The sequence below is a fragment of the Stomoxys calcitrans genome, chromosome 5 (assembly GCF_963082655.1).
Source record: "Stomoxys calcitrans chromosome 5, idStoCalc2.1, whole genome shotgun sequence".
Taxonomy (NCBI): Eukaryota; Metazoa; Arthropoda; class Insecta; order Diptera; family Muscidae; genus Stomoxys; species Stomoxys calcitrans.
Window position 1 is genome coordinate 35,175,289 of NC_081556.1, and position 20,958 is coordinate 35,196,246.

At 41.3% G+C, this 20,958-nt stretch overlaps 1 protein-coding gene across 1 annotated transcript in view; it reads left to right on the forward strand.

Annotated features, from left to right (window-relative positions):
- The window catches only part of LOC106089588 (metabotropic glutamate receptor 2), a 492,052-nt gene extending 471,603 nt beyond the window's left edge, over positions 1-20,449 (forward strand). The window contains exons 12-16 of the mRNA XM_059369726.1: positions 5,950-6,084; positions 13,553-13,715; positions 13,909-14,122; positions 18,708-18,859; positions 19,718-20,449. Coding sequence (XP_059225709.1) covers positions 5,950-6,084; positions 13,553-13,715; positions 13,909-14,122; positions 18,708-18,859; positions 19,718-20,449 — 1,396 coding nt within the window. The remainder of the gene's footprint in view (positions 1-5,949; positions 6,085-13,552; positions 13,716-13,908; positions 14,123-18,707; positions 18,860-19,717) is intronic.
- The last annotated feature ends 509 nt before the right edge of the window (positions 20,450-20,958 follow it).

Genomic DNA, 20,958 nt, shown 5'->3' on the forward strand with positions numbered 1-20,958 from the left:
TGGGGCCAAGACTTTAAATCGAGAAATCGATATACATGGCAACTATATCCAAATCTGAACCGAACTGAGCCAAATTGCAGGAAGATGTCGAAGAGCCTAACACAATTCACAATAGCCTTTTAAGGGCCCAAGACCATAAATCGAGAAATCGGTCTCTATGGTAGCTATAACCAAATCTGGACCAATCTAAATCAAATATCGGGCCTAACACAAGTCACTGAACAAAATTTCGGCGAAATGTGACAAAAAATGCGCCATTTATGGGCCAAAGGCCTTAAATCGAGAAATCGGTTTATATGGCAGCTATATCCAAATCTGAACCGATCTTGACCAAATTGACGAAGGACATCGAAGGGCCTAACACAACTCACTGTCCCCAATTGAGGCGACATCGGACAATAAATGCGCCTTTTATGGCCCCAAAACCTAAAACCGAGTTATCGGTCTATATGGCAACTATATCCAAATTTGGACCGATCTGTGCCATAATGCAGAAGTATGTCGAGGGGTTTAACTTAACTCAAAGTCCCAAATTTCGGCGACATCGGACAATAAATGGCCCCAAAACTTCAGCAAAATCCCAAATTTCAGCAAAATCGGATAATAAATGTGGCTTTTATGGGCCGAAGACCCTAAATCGGATCGGATCGGTCTATATGACAGTTATATCCAAATCTTGACCTATCGGGGCCAAATTGAAGAAGGATGTCGAGAGGCTTAATACAACTGACTGTTCCAAACTTCAGCAAAATCGGATAATAATTGTGGCTTTAATGGGCCTTAAACCTTAAATCGGCGGATCGGTCTATAAAGGTGGCTATATCAAGATATAGTCCGATATAGCCCATCTTCAAACTTAACCTGCCTATTACCAAAAAAAGAATCTATTCAAAGTTTTATCTCAATATCTCTATTTTTTATACCCACCACCGTAGGATAGGGGGGAATTATCCAATTTTCATAGGATTGCGACAAAAGGTGGTTTTCATATATGCCCGAGGTGGTGGGTATCCAAATTTCGGCCCTGCCGAACTTAATGCCTTTTTACTTGTTTTATTTTTATAAAATTTAATTTTTTTAAAATATTTTTAAAAACTTGATTTCATTAGAAAAACTCCTCATATTTTATATCCATGGCAAATTCTGCCAAAATTTCGTTTCCGTAGAAAATGTTGACAAAATTAAATTGTTATCAAAACTTTGCTAAAAGTTAAATTCAATAGAAATTTTTGACAACATTTTGTATATCTAAAAAATTTTTAGATAATTTTATTTCTATGGAAAATTTCGTTTAATTTTGATGCCATTTTATTAAAGGTTAATTTTTATTAGAATACCTTGCCAAAATCGTATTTTACTGAAAATTAATTGAACCAAAATAAAGTACCACAAAACAGGGCAAATTAATCTCTTTGGAAAATTTTAAAAAAATTTTATTTCCACAGAAAAGTTCAACTAAATTTGTTATCCTTGGAACATTCACTAACATTTTCATTCAGCAGCAATTTTTCTCAAAATTTTATTTCCATAGTAAACTTAATTTCGCCGAAACAGGGCTACGAACAATATTTTCCTTTAATATTTGTTGTTTGAATTGTTTTCCGGCAATAATCCTTTCACAGATCCCATTTGAACAATTGCAAAAAATCCTACAAACTATGTAGCAGTTTAAATGTACACATCCAATGCCAATGCCACAGTTTTATGCACCATTGAGTTTGGTATATGTTTGACCCAAAAAAACAAAAAAAAACAAAGAATGCATACGAAAGCTAGTCGCAAAAAACAACATTCAATACATCTCCGATGGCTTGTTATCCTTAACGCACATACTCGTAAAAACTTATCTCAAATCCCAGCATAGCATAGAGCGTTAAATGCATTCCCATGTAAAGCTGCGTTGTTACATTCGAGGCCTTGAACAGACCACAAAAACATTGAACATTTTCCGGTATTAAGTTGCCATTAAAAGTTTATTGTGAAAAGGTCTGCAGCTATCGTGAACTGTAACGAATGCAAATAACAATCATTGGGCTTTATACGAAAACATTGTTTATTTAACATGTGTTGCAAACTGAAATGCAGAAAATAAATTTAAGCCAATTCTGTTTCAAGATTTGCCACTTATAGTGCAAGACTATGCAGGCTTGAGTTGCAGTATGGATGCAAGAATCTCTATAGCCATTCCCTTTAGAAAAAGAGCTATGTTCATTCAATTGTTACCTTATTGGCTGTGTTGTTGGAAAATACATCGTCATAGGAAATAAGAGACTTGTCTATGGGTAAGGGGATAACTCAATGGCATGTAAAGTTACTCAAAGCCCATAACTGCTTATAACTTGACATATCCTCTAGTTCAGAGATCTCCCAATTTGATTTGGGAACAAACACTTGAACATAATAAAACAAATTTGAGACAAATATTTGCATCATAGCTATTGACTTTTCATTGGCACCACCGAAGGATGGGGGAATATTTATTTTGTCATTTCGTTTACAACACATCAAAATATCCATTTCCGACCCTATAAAGTATATATATTCTTGATCAGCGTAAAAATAGTCACGTACTTCCGTCTCTCCGTTCGTCTGTCCGTTTGTCTGTCCGTCCGTCTGTCCGTCTCTCTGCCATCACGGCCCAAACCTACGAGGTCCAAGGCCCAAGGGTGAATACAATGCGTCTACCAACGCCCCCACATGTGGTAACCCACACATGCGTACCAATTTGATCCCACGTATTTGGACGTGTTCACCTCCTTGGTTAGGAGCGGAGCACTACCTAAAACTTCTTCCGATCTATGGGTCACGGCACCCGGTTGAAAACGCAACTCCACGCCGAGCTTAAGCTCTACCCGTGATTTGGGTACAAACCACAGCCACCACGTTGCTCCCCACTGGGGCCTCACCATTGTCAGGCTGGAACCAAAGTTCCAGGGGCTCCTGACACCCGTGGTACCAGATTAAAGTCTCCGGTGAGACTTCGTAGCCTTAAACAAGTAAAAGCGTGCTAAGTTCGGCCGGGCCGAATCTTATATACCCTCCACCATGGATCGCATTTGTCGAGTTCTTTTCCCGGCATCTCTTCTTAGGCAAAAAAGGATATAAGAAAAGATTTGCTCTGATGGTCATGAGAGGATCCGTCGTACAAAATTTCAGGCAAATCGAATAATAATTGCGACCTCTAGGGATCAAGAAGTCAAGATCCCAGATGGGTTTATATGGCAGCTATATCAGTTTATCGGCCGATTTGAACCATACTTGGCACAGTTGTTAGATATCATAACAAAACACGTCTTGCAAAATTTCATTCCAATCGGATAAGAATTGCGCACCCTAGAGGCTCAAGAAGTCAAGACCCAAGATCGGTTTATATGGCAGCTACATCAAAACATGGACCGATATAGTCCATTTGCAATACCAAACCGACCTACACTAATAAGAAGTATTTGTGCAAAATTTCAAGCGGCTAGCTTTACTCCTTCGGAAGTTAGCGTGCTTTCGACAGACAGACGGACGGACGGACAGACGGACGGACATGGCAAGATCGACATAAAATTTCGCGACGATCAAGAATATGAATACTTTATGGGGTCTCAGACGAATATTTCGAGTAGTTACAAACAGAATGACGAAATTAGTATACCCCCATCTTATGGTAGAGGGTATAAAGACTACAACCAGTTGAACCCCAAATAGTTCCAGACTGATCACCTGGATGTGATAAATCGGCCTAAGCCGACCTCAAGCCAGCATACAAAAGTATGTATCAAACATACAACGGGACGATATACACAAACACAAACAGGACACAGTAGCCCTCACGGGCTACGCCACATATATCAGCATCAATATGGGACTTTACAATCAACGCGGCCACCCTCACGGGTGACCGAACACAACCACAAAAGTTAAGGGAACCAATAATGGGCAAACACCGCTGCAAGGCAGATGCCAGGCCATGCCATGCGCAGAACCAAATCACACAGTCGCGCCATCACAGCAACACCTCGTTATGGATAACTAGCGTGTATATATCCCTCCACTAAGTCTAGTCCGCCTTCTAAGAAATACTTCCCGAGAAAAGGTGGCCAGCCTTGCAACAGTCGTCTCGTCTCTTCAAGGGCCCTACTGAAATCCCACACCGTCTCGCTAATCTCCCCCCCATCACCTCGCTAATCCCCATAGTTTTTTGTCCAAGGGCAGGTTCAGTTCGAAGATGGGCTATATTTGACTATATCTTAATACAGCCCCATATAGGCCGATCCGCCGATTTAAGGTCTTAGGCCCTTTAAAGTCACATTTATTATCCGATTTTGCAGATCCTTCTTCAATTTGGCCCGGATCGGTTCAGATTTGGATATACCTGTCATATAGATCGATCTCTCGATTTAAGGTCTTGGGCCCATAAAAGGCGCATTTATTGTCTGATTTTGCCAAAATTTAAGGTAGTGAGTTGTTTAAGGCTCTTCGACATCTTGTTTCAATTTGGCTTAGATCGGACCAGATTTGGATATAGCTACCATATAGAACGATCCCTCAATTTAATTCGCCGAAATTTGAGACAGTGAGTTGTGTTAGGCTTGTTGTGTTGTTTGGACCTATAAAAGACGCATTTATTGTCCAAATTCACCGAAATTTGGGGCAGTGAGTTGCGTTAGGCCACTCGACATCATTCTTCCATTTGGCCCAAATCGGCCACGATTTGGATATAGCTGCCATATAGACCAATCCCTCGATTTAAGGTTTTGGGCCAATAAAAGGCACATTTATTGTCCAATGTCGCCAAAATTTGGGACAGTGAGTTGAGTTGGGCCACTCGACATCCTTCTTCAATTTGGCCCAAATCGGCCCAGATTTGGATATAGCTGCCATATGGACCGATCTCTCAATTTAAGGTTTTGGGCCCATAAAAAGCGCATTTATTGTCCGATGTCGCCGAAATTTGCAACAGGGAGTTGTGTTAGAACCTTTGTCATTCCCCTTCAATTTGGCTCAGATCGGTTCAGATTTTGATATAGCTGCCATATAGATCGATCCCTCTATTTAAAGTCATGACCCCATAATAGGCGCATTTATAATCCGATTTCGCTGAAATTTGACACAGTGACACAGTTATGTTAAGCTTTTCGATACCCGTGTCGCATATGGTTTAGATCAATTTATATTTTTATACAGCTACCGCAATTTCTGTCCGATTTTTTTGAAATTTTTCACATAGTGTTCTATTTCGACTTTCAACAACTGTGCCAAGTACGGTTCAAATCGGTCTACAACCTGGTATAGCTCCCATAAAAACCGATCTGCCGAGTTGACTTCTTGAGTCCTTACAAGCCGCAATTTTTGTCCGATTTGGCTGAAATTTTGCACATTGTTTGTTCCGACTTTCAACAACTGTGCTAAGTACGGTCCAAAACAGTCTATGACCTCATATAGCTTCCACATAAACCGTTCTTTTGATTATCCTTGTTCGGTTCCTAGAAGCTTTAATTTTTGCTGGTTTGACAGAAGCTTGGTATGTAGAATAACATTATGCGCTTCAACTAAATTTTGTTTGCATACATTTTTATCAGAATCTATGGTGGTGGGTTCCCAAGATTTGGCCCGTCCGAACTTGGAACGCTTTTTCTTATTTTTACTTAAAAGATTTGAGCTAACTACAATACATGCCATTGGCACCTTGATACCTTTTCGATTATATAGTTGACCTTAACACTCGTTAAATAAAACTTTCCTCTAAGCTTCTCAAATGCCAGAGGGTTTTGGTACACCTACACAACTTTAAGCATCATGCAAGGCGATTAAAAAAATATTAAAATTTCATTAGCATTCCTGATGTGTTTTTTTCTTTTTTTCGTCAAATTTTCCTTTATACACATTTTCTTTCTATTCCAACTTTTTTATATGCATTCCATGAAATGGCCAAACTCATTGGACAAAAACCATCTACAGGCACAATGATACGCCCATTGTGCGAGCTTCCGGCAGAGAATTGAGCTACATTCTCTTGGCTGGCATTCTAATGTGTTACGCGGTCACATTTGCCCTGGTATTGAAGCCCACCAATGTGGTGTGTGCCATTCAACGGTAAGTACTTTGCAAAAAGTTTTCTATTTTCCCACCGTTTTAGGTATGAGGAGAAAAGAGCAATGCATTTCATGACAACAATGTGAAATGTTTCACATGGTGGGTGGTAATAACGATGTAGTTGTTCTAAATCGGAAATACCATCAATGGTATTGCATGGACACTGGGAAGGTATAAAAGCATGTCTGGATTAGCATTTACATTAAAGTTGTAAAAATAATCAGCATTGCTTATTTTGCAAAACAAGGGAAATATTCGGAAGATCATCATATTGAGGGACTCGATTTTGAGTTTGATGAAAAAGGGGTGTGTTACGCAAACCTGAGTTTTTTATACCCTCCACCATAAGATGGGGGGTATACTAATTTCGTCATTCTGATTGTAACTACTCGAAATATTCGTCTGAGACTCTATAAAGTATATATATTCTTGATCGTCGTGAAATTTTATGTCGATCTAGCCATGTCCGTCCGTCTGTCCGTCCGTCTGTCTGTCGAAAGCACGCTAACTTCCGAAGGAGTAAAGGTAGCCGCTTGAAATTTTGCACAAATACTTCTTATTAGTGTAGGTCGGTTGGTATTGTAAATGGGCCATATCGGTTAATGTTTTGATATAGCTGCCATATAAACCGATCTTGGGTCTTGACTTCTTGAGCCTCTAGAGTGCGCAATTCTTATCCGATTGGAATGAAATTTTGCACGACGTGTTTTGTTATGATATCCAACAACTGTGCCAAGTATGGTTTAAATCGGTTCATAACCTGATATAGCTGCCATATAAACCGATCTTGGGTCTTGACTTCTTGAGCCTCTAGAGTGCGCAATTCTTATCCGATTGGAATAAAATTTTGCACGACGTGTTTCATTATTATATCCAACAATTGTGCCAAGTATGGTTTCAATCGGTCCATAAAATGATATAGCTGCCATATAAACCGATCTTGGGTCTTGACTTCTTGAGCCTCAAGAGTGCGCTATTCTTATCCGATTGGAATGAAATTTTGCACGACGTGTTTTGTTATTATATCCAACAACTGTGCGGAGTATGGTTCAAATCGGTTCATAACCTTATATAGCTGTCATATAAACCGATCTTGGGTCTTGACTTCTTGAGCCTCTAGAGGGCGCAATTCTTATCCAATTTGAATGAATTTTGGCACGCAGTATTTTGTTATGATATCCAACAACTGTGCCGAATATGGTTCAAATCGGTTCATAACCTGATTTAGCTGCCATATAAACCGATCTGGGATCTTGACTTCTTGAGCCTCTAGAGGTCGCAATTATTATCCGATTTGCCTGAAATTTTGTACGACGGATTCTCTCATGACCATTAACATACGTGTTTATTATGGTCTGAATCGGTCTATAGCCCGATACAGCTCCCACATAAATCGATCTCTCTATTTTACTTCTTGATCCCACAAAGAGCGCAATTCTTATTCGAATTGGATGACATTTTACGCAGGTCTCCAACATAAATATAATTTAATTGTGGTCCAAACCGGACCATATCTTAATATCGCTCTAATAGCAGAGCAAATCTTTTCTTATATCCTTTTTTTTGCCTAAGAAGAGATGCCGGGAAAAGAACTCGACAAATGCGATCCATGGTGGAGGGTATATAAGATTCGGCTCGGCCGAACTTAGCACGCTTTTACTTGTTATTTCTATAGGATATGTTGTCAAAATTTCATTTCCATATGAAATTTTGTCAAAATTTCATTTTTATAAGAAATTTTGTCCGCAATGGTCCGCATTCATCTAAATGTCTATTCGGTGTACCAACCAGTGGCCCTAAGCTTCCTTGCATTTATGACCACATGGAGGATTTCATCGCGTTCCCTGTCAGTAACAACCCATCTTGTATATGTAGAAGAGTCCTCCTACAGCAATGTTTTCAAGATCGTCCTTAGGCGGTTTTACAGTAGCAATTATTCAGACTTTCCATGTGCTCCGCAATGGACCTACTACACAGTTCAGTTTAGTGACCGGCTCGTTAGCCGAAGATAGGGAATCCAGAGCCACCATGGTGTAGAGGTTAGCATGTCAGAATGTATTGCTTATTGACATTAGTCTTAAATCCTTGGATGTCAAAGTGGGTGGGAAAAACATAACCCGGAAGTCGATTCCACATACGAACGGTTCGGACGAAAAAAGAATTCTCTCTATAATGCATTGTGCGGGCCGCTGGCCAATCAACTACAAACGGGTGTGAGTTCCTGGAATGTCTAGTATCCCTGAAATACATCCTTACATCAGAAATTAGAAGACGAATATCAGACATGGTGTGTGCACCATGAAGTAACGATAGAACAGCGCCAAACAACCAACATCGCGACGATGATGAAGGGACGCAATAGAATTGGATACCCTACTCTCCCCAATCAACGCCATCGCTCTCCTCTGTACACGGTCCAGTCAAAATCATCCCAGCTCCTGGCCATACATGTGAGTTGTACTCCATTTTCGGCCTTATGAAAGTGGTGCAGATGTTAAGAAGATCAAACGGAGTGAAGTAATTCTTACACCGTTTAAGGAAGCCTAAACACTTGAATGCTTCTTTCGACACTTCGAATACATGTTTCACCCAACGGACATCACTTTGTATTTTGCATGCCCAGAACATCAAGAGCTTTTGATTGCTCAACATCTACACCGTTGATAGACAAAGATGATCGTAGTAGGTTCAGCGAATCGTTTGTGTGACAACAAGTCTGAGCACTGAGTCTTCCGTGCATTAAAATCTACGCGATTCATTCGTTCCCACTCAGAAATGGCCGGCAAATCCTGGCAGATTGTATCGTCCATAACCCACCTCTTGTCCCCAATCTCTCGAAGACTTGGCATATGGTCGAATGAGTACGAATGACAGAGATTACTGTCATCCGCAAATGAGTAGATCGGACTCGATGTCTGACCCAACAGATCGTTGATGAAAATTAGAAAAAGAGAAAGAGAAAGAGCAGAGCCCTGGGGCAAACCTGCGGTCAATTTGCGCTCATTGGATGAGAACCCATCTATAACGACTCGAATAGTGCGACCTCTGAGAAAGCTCGAAATAAATCGAACGAAGCCATTACCGACACCAAATGCGACAAGCTTTGATAGTAGGGCAACGTTCCAGACCCTATCAAATGCGTTGAAGATATCCAGAGCCACAACCTTACTTTAACCAAACTGGTGGATTGAGCAACTTCAGCGTTCCGACAGAAGTGCCATGAAGTCACCCATGGAGCGATTTCTGCGGAACACATACTGTTGGTCGCTAAGAAGGCCATTAGACTCAAAATACCTCACAAGATGGTAATTAACCATGCTCTCCATGACCTTGGAGAGAGCGGAGCATATCGCAATTGGCCGATAACTCGCAGCGTTGTTTACCTCACCCTTCTTGGGTATTGGCTGACCGTTCGCAACCTTCCAACGGGCCGGGAAGACTTCCGCACGGTAGGCAAGTTTGAAAAGATTGCGTAGTGGACAAGCGAGCGTCGAAGAACACTTGCGCAAGACAAGTGTTGATATGCCATCCGGGCCCGGGGATTTATTTACGTCCAGATTTTCAAGAATCCTTTTAACCCTTTAATGAATTCGAAAAAATATTTGGGGTATGATGCCAGATACATTTTCGATTGAAGGGAGTGGTTGATTGCTATCCGGCAGGGAAGAATTCCCTGCAAATATATCAGCCAACAGTTTAATCTTATCAACCGGGTCAGTGAACATTTGATCGTCCTTAACAAAAGTTGGAATAGATGAAGAACTACCCTTTACTCTTTTCAAGGTCTTAAGACCTTCTTTCGATTTTTCAGTGCATCTACACGTCTTAGAGCTCCAGCTCCTTTATATCACTCTACGGCAGGGGTAGGGTGCGTTCAGTCTCTTTTTGGCTCTGGTCTGGTCAAGAATCACTTCCAGATACTTGGCCTTCGGAAAGAACGACAGCTTTACCTCATCCAGAGCAGGACCCCGGGAAAAACACAGCTTTCGACTTCTGGTGAAAAGTATCACCTCTGTATTTCTGGAGTTAACGCCAAGCCCTGTGGTCCTCGCCCATCCATACAGTTTCCTCAACAGGGTCGGCAATAATAGAGAGAGAGAGAGACAACGATCTTCACTTTCCACTTCTCGATAGACTCGAGAATCCCATTGATAACCAGATTTCAGAAAATGGGGCATAAAACCCTATTTGCAATCTTGCTAATCTAGCCCTCCCCTGTGTTACATAGACAAGTTGGACTTTGAGCATAATGAAAGTGAAATCGATTTCCCCCAAATAACCTTCGCCGACCAATCCTACCTGTGGGTAAAAGAAAATCCCGGTAGTCCAATTTCCATTGGTCTCCGTGCCAGGTTGTTTGAGATCGTCTTCATCTTTCTTCACTCATTTACAGGGCCAAAGCTGTCAACACCTTTATATGGAGTTGAAAAAGGAGTCGAGTGCATTGAGTTCCCTTTTGACTTTGGTCAGGTCAAGAATCACTCCCATTATATCCTCTCCAGAAAGAGCTCCAGTTTTGCCCAATCCATGACAGGTCCCCTGAATACACTATGCTTTCTTCTTTTGGTGAAAAGTACCACCTCAGCCTTTCTAAGGTTTATGGCAAGCCCGTTGGTCCCCACCTATGCAGCATTTTTTCTCAAAGCTTCCCGAACAAGATCGGAAATAATAGAGGAGAATTAAGCCCGCAGCATAATAACGGTGCCATCCGCGTAGGCAACGACCTTCACCCTCTTCTTCTCGATCCCATTGATAACTCAAAATGAGCCAACAAATAAGGGATAAAACCCCTCCTTGCGGAGGTTACGCTATTCATAATCGAGCCCTATGCCAGTATTGATAATCGGGCATTTCAGCATCGAAACAATCCAATTTACCAAAAGGGAGGGATCTCTCATGTCCACCAGATGACTCTGTATGAACTCCGATTTCGCGTCATCAAGAGCCCCTACACCCACTTTTCTATATGACCAACTAGCTGCTTGCTATACTCCTCAGAATTTTGCTCTGGTATTTGTCATGGATCGCATGATCAAGGTATTCGTTCCATCATTGTAGTAGAATTTTTGTTAAAAATGTCAGTTCAACAGGAAAATTTGGGAGCCACCGTGGCCCAGATGATCCCACCGTGAGCATCAGAAAATTTTTCAGCAGTGGTTATCCCTTGACTAACGCTGGCTCTATTTGTGAGGTGTCCTACCATGTTAGAACTCCTCTGCCAAGTGGTTGTCGCTATGTGGCACGCCGTTCGTAGAAGGAGGCCCCTTTTTATTGAGCTTAAACTTTAATCGAACTGAAGATCAGTGGAGACTGGAGAACACACTGGCGGTATGCATTGACATCGAGGGGGGTTTTAATAATGTGGGGACCGAAACACTAATCCAATCCTTAGACCAGTACAGGGTGGACCAGGTCCTTAGAGACTGAATAAACCATATGCTAAGGAACAGGTGGATAAATTGTGTATCCTATGGCATAAATATAAAGGAGAAAGTGGCACAAGGCACGCCAAAGGGGGGCATTTTATCGCCGCTCCTATGGGTGACCACCATAAATGACGTATTACGGATGCTGACTGAGGAGGGATTTGAAACCGTCTGTTACTCAGACGAGGTTATAATACTTCTAAGGGGTAAGAATCCAAACAAGCTATGCAGAAGGGTGGAAAAGGTCTTGCATATGACTGGGCTAGACCCAGAGGTATCAATGTTAACCCAGAGAAGACTGAAATTCGCCTGTTCACGAGGGCACGAAACAATTTCGTTATCTGACAAGATCAAGTACAAAGGAGTGAGCTTGTATAAGACCGTAGGCTCTAAATAGGGAAATAATCCGAGGATAGTCCAATGGCTCTACAGGAGCGTGATTAGGTCAATACTTACTTACGCCTCAGTAGTTTGGTGGACTGCTATGAAGAAAAAGTGCAACATAAAGACCATACAACAGGTTCAGAGAACATGTTATCTTGGCATAGGCGGACGGATGAGGACCACGCCCACTAGGTCACTGGAGACTATTCTAGATATCCGACCCATTGACATACAGATTAAATGTGAGGCATCCAATGCGGCTATGCGACTTAAGGCGATGTGAGAATGGATTGAGGATGGGATCAGCTCATACCATTGCGGTATAATCGAGGCATCGATAGAGAACCTGGAAAAAAGGGAAGAGGTTTCCGGTCGGTACCTGAGATGAACCTTGAGGTCGAGTGCGAGGCACTGCTGCTAGCAGTACAGTCTTGGATTGGCGGAACCCTAGTATTGCCATATGGTAGATCATATTACACTGATGGATTGTGAGAAGACGAGGCAATTACTGAAAGGAAGTAAGAAGGAGGTCAGTATAGCTTTTGGTATCATAACGGATACATAGGACTACAAGCTCACTTATGTAAAATCGGTGCGGCATTTGTAGAGCGTACAACAAGCCAATTACTGGCATAGGTGTACACTCTTTTCAACCTAACCTATCCTAATCGGACTGCACTCACTTATGTGAGATATGAGAGAAGCATCACTTGCTCCTTAATGGAATGTTCATGGGAAATTTAGTTGTAGCAAGAATATTTGTTTAAATTTTATTCCTATAGGAACTTTTGGCAAATTTCCTTTGTTGAGTCATAGATTTCGTCTTACCTAGATATCTCTTTTTGCAAATTGCAAATTTTGCCCATGAACATTCCACTAAGGAACAGGGGCAAACTTTTACATATCAATGAGTGCAGTCCGATTCAAGTTTTAAGCTCAATGATAAGGGGCCTTCTTTTTATAGCCGAGTCCGAACGGCGTGCCGCAGTGCGACACTTTTTTCGAGAGAAGTTTTACATGGCATAGTACCTAACAAATGTTGCCAGCATTAAGAGGGGAAAACCACCGTTGAACATTTTTTCTGATGGTCTCGCCAGGATTCGAACCTAGGCGTTCAGCGTCATAGGCGGACATGCTAACCTCTGCGCTTACCTCTCTTTTTACCTCTGCTTTTTGTTGTTGGATCTGTATGAGCTGGCTTTGAATGTTTCCCACTGCCCTTGCCTTAATGACCATTAATGACCATTTTAATACAAAGTTCAATATTGGGCTTGACCTTAAGCCACTACTAAGTTTCTTTTAAATACAATATAATTAATTTTTTTTTTTTTGCTATAAACTTTTTTTTATAGGTTTTGCTTAATATCAATAAACGCCGAGATTTATGATTGAAAAGTTCAAAAAGAGAAAATACATTTACCACCTCATAAATTTTCGCGGACATACCAAAACACATGCGATTTATTACCACCCTCCCTGTTAGCGTAAAGAGCAAAACTTTGTTGTATGCCAAGTTTTTATGGTCATATCTGGAATTTTATGTGGCAAGCCACATGACATGCCATAACCACACTCATGCTCACACCACAAAATCATTTTTCATACAATATTTAATAAAACTCCCCTTCTCACTCGCGCCTTTTACTGTTTTCTTACAGATTTGCTGTGGGTTTTTGTTTCACCGTTGTCTATGCCGCTTTGCTCACGAAAACCAATCGCATAGCACGCATCTTCAAGGCTGGCAAACAATCGGCAAAACGTCCTTCGTTCATTAGCCCCAAATCGCAATTGGTGATATGTTCGTTCTTCATATCGGTGCAGGTAAGATTTATGACCCGCCCCCCCTTATTTCAACTTTCGCACACTTCAATGAGTGTCATACATCAATGGACTTTGTCTGTGCAAGTGGCGACGAAAGATAAACAATTAATTTGCAACGTTTTTCTTTTTAAATCCCACTCTCATACATGTTTTTGTTATAATTTGTCTTATTTTCTTGCGACGCGACAAATAGATTCTAATAAATGGTGTCTGGATGTTGATAGCACCTTCGCACGCCATGCATCATCATCCGACGCGCGAAGATAACCTCTTGGTGTGTGACTCCTACATAGATGCTTCGTACGTTATCGCCTTCTTCTATCCCATTGTGTTGATTGTGGTGTGTACGGTGTATGCGGTACTCACACGCAAAATACCGGAAGCTTTTAATGAATCGAAACATATAGGTAAGTATGATATGCTCGTATTTTAATTAAAACAGGGTGGGCTATGTTTAAAGGTTTTGGAGTGATCGATAATGTAGAAGGTCTCATGGGACGGAATGAAATTCTAAGGTTCATGGGCTTAATATTGAAATACAAAACGATCAACAGGCAGTCGGAAGCCACCATAGTGCAAAGGATAGCATGTCCGCCTATGGCGATGAACGCCTGGGTTTGAATCCTGGCGAGAACATCAGTAATATCTGAGCAGTCCCCTGCCAACGACATTTGTGTGCTATGCCATGTAAAAACATCTCCCCAAAGAGGAGTCACATTGCGGTATGCCGCTAGGACTCGGCTATAAAAAGGTGTCCCCGTATCAATGAGCTTAAAACTTGAATTGGACAGCACTCGCTGATATGTGGGAAGTTTGCCCGTGTTGCTTAATGGAATATTCATGAGCAAATTTGCAATTTGCATTTATGCCATAGTTTGGGACACATTGGTTCACTCAGAAACCTGTTATGTGATGCTTCCAGTCTTAGCAATAACAAGTAAAAGCGTGCCAAGTTCGGCCGGCCGAATCTTATATACCCTCCACCATATATCGCATTTGTCGAGTTCTTTTCCCGGTATCTCTTTTTAGGCAAACAAAGGATAAAAGATAAGAATTGCTATGCTATTGAAGCTAAATCATGTATGGTCTGATTCGGACCATAATTTAATTGAATGTGGGAGACCATAGCAGAATTCGTTGTAAAAAATGCGCCCTCTAGAGGCTCAAAAAGTAAAACAGGGAGACGGTTTATATTGGTGCTGATGAGACTGATTCAGACCATATTCGACACATATGTTGAAAGTCATGGAAGAAACCGTTGTACAAAATTTCAGCCAAATCGGAGAATAATTGCGCCCTCTAGGGGCTCAAGAAGTCAAGATCCCAGATCGGTTTATATGGCAACTATATCACTGTTTATATGGCAGCTATAAACCGTTGTACAAAAATTCAGCCAAATCGGATAAGAATAGCGCCCTCTAAAAGTTCAAGAAGTCAAGATCGCAGATCGGTTTTTATGATAGCTAAACCAGGTTACGGAACGATTTGAACCATACTTAGTACAGTTGTTTGAAATCGTAACGAAACCCGTCATGCCGAATTTCAGCCACATCGGATAGGAGTTGCGCCCTCTAGAGGCCCAAAAAGTAAAATAGGGAGATCGGTTTGTATAGGAGCTGTATCGGGCTACAGACCGATTCGGACAATATTTGACACGTATGTTGAAGGTTATGGGAAAAGCCGTTGTGCAAAATTTCAGCCAAATTGGGTACTAATTCCGCCCTCTTGAGGCCTAAGAAGTCATACCCCAGATCGGTTTATATGGCAGCTATATCAGGTTATGGACCGATTTGAACCATATTTAGCACAGTTGTTGGAAGTCATAACAAAAAACGTCATGCAAACTTTCAGCCAAATCGGATAAAAATAGCGCCCTCTAGAGGCCTAAGAAGTCAAGACCCCAGACCGGTTTATATGACAGCTATATCAGGTTATGGCCCGATTTGAACCATAATTAGTACAGTTGTTGGAAGTCATAGCAAAACACGCCTTGCCAAATTTCAGCCAAATCGGATAAGAATTGCGCCCTCTAGATGCTCAAGAATTAAGAACCCAGATCGGTTTATAACACAGCTGTATCAGGTTACGGACCGATTTGAACCATACTCAGCACAGTTGTTGGAAGTCATAACATAACACGTCATACCAAATTTCAGCCAAATCGGATAAGAATAGCGCCCTCTAGAGGAGTCAAGACCCTAGATCAGTTTGTATGGCAGCTATATCAAAACATAGACTGATATAGCCCCTTATAATCCCAACTGACCTACACTAATAAAATGTATTTGTGCAAAATTTCAAGCGGCAAGCTTTACTCCTTCGAAAGTTAGCGTGCTTTCGGCAGACAGACAGACGGACGGACAGACAGACGGTCGGACAGACAGACAGATGGGCGGACAGACGGACGGACAGACGGACGGACAGACGGACGGACGGATATGGCTAGTTCATCTTAAAAAAAAATATATATATATATATATCTATATATATATATAGATATATATATATATATATATATATATACTTTATGGGGTCTTGACGCATATTTCGAGGCGTTACAAACAGAATGACAAAATTAGTATACCCCCCTCCTATGGTGGAGGGTATAAAAACGTAATTTCCAAAAATCTATTTTAAGAACTCAGTGCACATCATTAAATCTCGAATTGTCGGATATTCGAAACCCCTAAGTGTGTTGAAGTCCGGAAATGGTCCAACATTTCGTCTTCTCCACAAGCCCCATACACGCTATCACTACTGTAACATGGTTTTATTGCCAACTGAGGTAAACAAGCAGTCGTCTTGGGTTTACCTTTAAGGACCCACAAATGTACCCTGCCCTACATATTGCATCACTTGCCGCGCCGACTTTTCATAAGAGAACTGGTAGTCCTATGTGTCCCATTATGATACAGAAAGCTATACTAACCACATTCTTACTTCATTTCAGTAATAGCCTCGTCTTCTGATGATCCGCATCTCCCCATAGGATTTTCGTCATCCTAACGACCATTTCGCTGTTCCGCAGTGCTGCATGCTCGTTCGTCTCTCACGCCCTTGGCTCGGACTGCGTCAACCCAAAGGTTACGGGTTAATTAAGTTAACTGACGGCACTTCTCTCACATTCACTGCCAAATCGTCTGCTCTTTCATCCGAAATATCCATTTCCGACCCTATAAAGTATATATATTCTTGATCAGCATAAAAATCTAAGACTATTTAGACATGTCCGTCCGTCTGTCTGTTGAAATCACGCTACAGCCTTTAAAAATAAAGTTATTGAGCTGAAACTTTGCACAGATTCTTTTTTTGTCCATAAGCAGGTTAAGTTCGAAGATGGGCTATATCGGACTATATCTTGATATAGCCCACATATAGACCGATCCGCCGAATTAGGGTCTTAGGCCCATAAAAGCCACATTTATTACCCGATTTTGCTGAAATTTGAGACAGTAAGTTGTGTTAGGTCCTTCAATATTCTTCGTCAAATTGGCACAGATCGGTCAAGATTTGGATATAGCTGCCATATAGACAGATCCTCCGATTTAGGGTCTTAGGCCCATACAAGCCACATTTATTATCCGATTTCACTGAAATTTGGGACAGTGAGTTGCGTTGGGCCCTTTGACATCCTTCGTCAATTTGACCCAGATCGGTCCAGATTTGGATATAGCTGCCATATAGACCGATCCTCCGATTTAGGGTCTTAGGCCCATAAAAGCCACATTTATTATTTACTACACCACTACTGTGGTACAGGGTATTATAACTAAGTGAATTATTGTAGTTTGTAACACCCAAAAGGATCTCCCATTGATAACTATGCCGATCGACTCAGAATCACTTTTTGATTTGATTTAGCTATGTCCGTCTGTCTGTCCGTCTGTCCATGTTTATTTGTGTACAAAGTACACGTCGCAGTTTTCATCCGATCGTCTTCAAATTCGATACAGGCATGTTTTTTTGACCTAGAGACGAAGCCTATTGAAATTGGAACAAATCAGTTCAGATCTGGATATAGCTCCCATGTATATGTTCGTCCGATTTTCAGTAATAATGCAATAAAATTGTCATTTGTTGACCGATTCTCTCGAAATTTAACAGGAAGGATTTCTATGCGGCTGTATATTACTAGTGAATTTCATGGAAATCGATTTAGATTTAGATATAGCTCTCATATATATGTTAGTCAGATTTTGGTTAAATTGCCATAATGTTGTCAATTGTCAACCGTAGTTTTGACAGTTTGAACATATTTGCTCGCCGAGGTCCATCAAAATTGGTTCAGAATTGGATATAGGTCCCACATTATACTTAGAGGTTATAATGGGACCTATACCCAAATACTTAGAGGTTATGTGCAGGGTATTATACAATCGGCACCGCCCGACTTTTGACCTTCCTCACTGGTTACTTGTTATATATAAGAAGAAGATTCTGCCATGTTAAACTTCTCTTCCATGTGATGTCGCTATGCGGCACGCCATTCGGACTCAGCATAAAAAGGAGGCCCCTTATCATTAAGCTTTAACTTTAATCCGACTGCACTCATTGATATGAGAGAAGTATCCCCTGTTCCGTAATGGAATGTTCATGGGGAATTTAGTAGTGTAGTAGTAAAGATGTCGTATAGATGGATCTCCCGATTTTAGATCTTTGACCCATAAAATTATCTTTTGCACCATATCTCTGAAATTTAGCACAATGTGCTGTGTTAAATCCCTACGTTCGTACCGAATTTGGTCCAAAATCGACCATATTTCGTCACAGCTGCTACGTATCCATTAAAGTTCCATTTAACACCGCATTTTTGCGAAATGTGGTTTTAAAGACATATTCGAGTTTGTGGGTATCCAAAGCCCTAAATGTTTCCACCCACATGGACCTTAGCAATGTTTTATTTATTCAACACTTAAAATATTATCGCATTGAATTTGTTACGTTTTATTTCCCATGTTATTACATACCCGATTTGGACAATTCTCTTTACAGGTTTCACCATGTACACCACCTGCGTCATTTGGCTGGCCTTTGTGCCGCTCTACTTTGGAACAGCCAATCATGTTCCACTGAGGATAACATCGATGTCGGTGACCATTAGTTTATCGGCAAGCGTAACAATCGCATGTTTATTCTCACCCAAGGTAAGTAAACAACTGTTTCCCCAATGATTCCCATTTCAGTTGCCGTAGCTCACGAAATTCACTTTGCAAATATGCCACAATTTAAGTTCGATATAAAGAGCAAATAAGAAATTTATGAGGATAATTAAGATCCTTTTTTTTTTTTTTTTTTTGTTGGGTAGGTGGTATTGTTTGGGGGGAGCTAGAATATGTAGCATCATAAATTGGTGCCCCTGAAAGCATATGGTGCTGAAAATCTATAAATTCGGTACCACGTATACAATGACTTCCATTTTGGGTTATAGCTGTGTTTTGGAATAAATTGAAGAGACGTGCATTATTGGTTACCGGAAATTGTGGCCATAAATAAAGACATAACATCACATAATGATGATAACTACTTTAGTTGCTGCTCTATCCACAGTGGGTGGGGTGGATTGGAACTTTATGACAAGCATAACTGTATGTTAGGTATGGTAATGAAGCATTTAATGGCTAGAAATTTTGTCATGTCCTAAAAGCAGCAGGAAAGCATTAAACTTTTGGGATAAGTAGCTAAGGACTTTTATTGCAGATTTGCTAATTTTTCAACAAATCTAACCCTTAATGCATCGAAAACACTTAGTATGAAGGATTTATATCCATGCATTAGTTTTATTACTAACATAAATTGCTTAAAAGGGTCATAGTAGCAGTAAGGTCATTGAGATTATGTCCACCTTATCTTAGGAGGACCTAAGATGCTTGCCAATTTTGTATTTAACAAGTATATAATAGTTGTAGGTTTACTTACTGCTTTTTCTTAAAGCTCTTCTTTATTGATTTTTTAAAATTGACAGCTTTTCTCATTCCTTCTTTTCTTCCTTTTTGCCTTGCCAGCTCTATATAATCCTCGTACGACCTGAGCGCAATGTACGCCAAAGTATGATGCCTCCACGTTCAAACATGCATCGCACAGCGAATACAGGACCCTCATCGATGATGGCCGCTGCGGTGGTCACTGCGGCCACCTGTGCCCAAGAGGAGAAAATCCAGAAACACATCACACCCACCAACACTGAAAACAGCAGCGTAAATCAAAAGAAAAAACTCTGTGAAATGGCCACCCAAACGATAACAATATCCAGCATATTCACCAATCTGGATAGCACTGCCTATCAACAGATTCCCTATGCTGATCAATATGTGCCAAATAACAATCACAACGATAAGGAACAGCTGCCCTCGGAGACCCACACTTCCAGCCACTCATCGCTGGGCAATGAGGCCCAGGTGGTGGCGAACAATAATAAAATCAATCAACAGCAGCATTGTGCAAATATGGCCAATTGCACCAGCAACACCACCAATAATGCGCCAATAGGGTCCACAACAAATGCCATTGCCAGTAGTCTCAATGGCCTGGTGAATGCCACGGCATTGCCATTTAGTGTAAACAATGCAAATCATGTGGCGACCCCACCATCGCTGTCATTAGCACCATCTACAGTGGGGGCATCTGCGACGACGGCGACCACTGCGGGCAGCACCAAGTGGAGTGCGACCAACAACGAAACCACCGTGCCCACGTCGGCACTAAGATCAAATACGGTATTGACTACCAGCTTATAGCCCCTGCAGGGTCACTATATGCCTGAACCACCGCCCACGCCAAGTGCCACGCTGGCAGCAGCAGCAGCCATTCTAAGTCATACTGCCAATCAAGAGCAACATGTTGCTAAACCTGCTCATGGCGCCACGCAGTTATTGCAAGTATCTACTTCCAAATCTTCGGATAATTTCAAGAAAAGCTCCTCCGAAAATGGCAACACCACAAATGCTGCTGTTGCAGCAACAGTAACAACAGCAGCAACAACAGCAACAACCGCAACGGGGGCGGGAGTTACGGCAATCGGCAGTGACAGCCTGTCATCAAGTTCACGTAACGGTTCCACCAAAGGATCACAATCTAGCAACAATAACGTAAGTCCTCTTAATCCTCCCCTAAGTCGTGAAAGTAGCACAGGCAAAAAACGTTGTGCCATACCCGTATAGAAGAAATTGGCTAAAGGAATGACATGTAACAAGGATTTTAGTCTAGGAAGCGCACTAAGCATGTCAGAATAATTCTGTTCACTTGA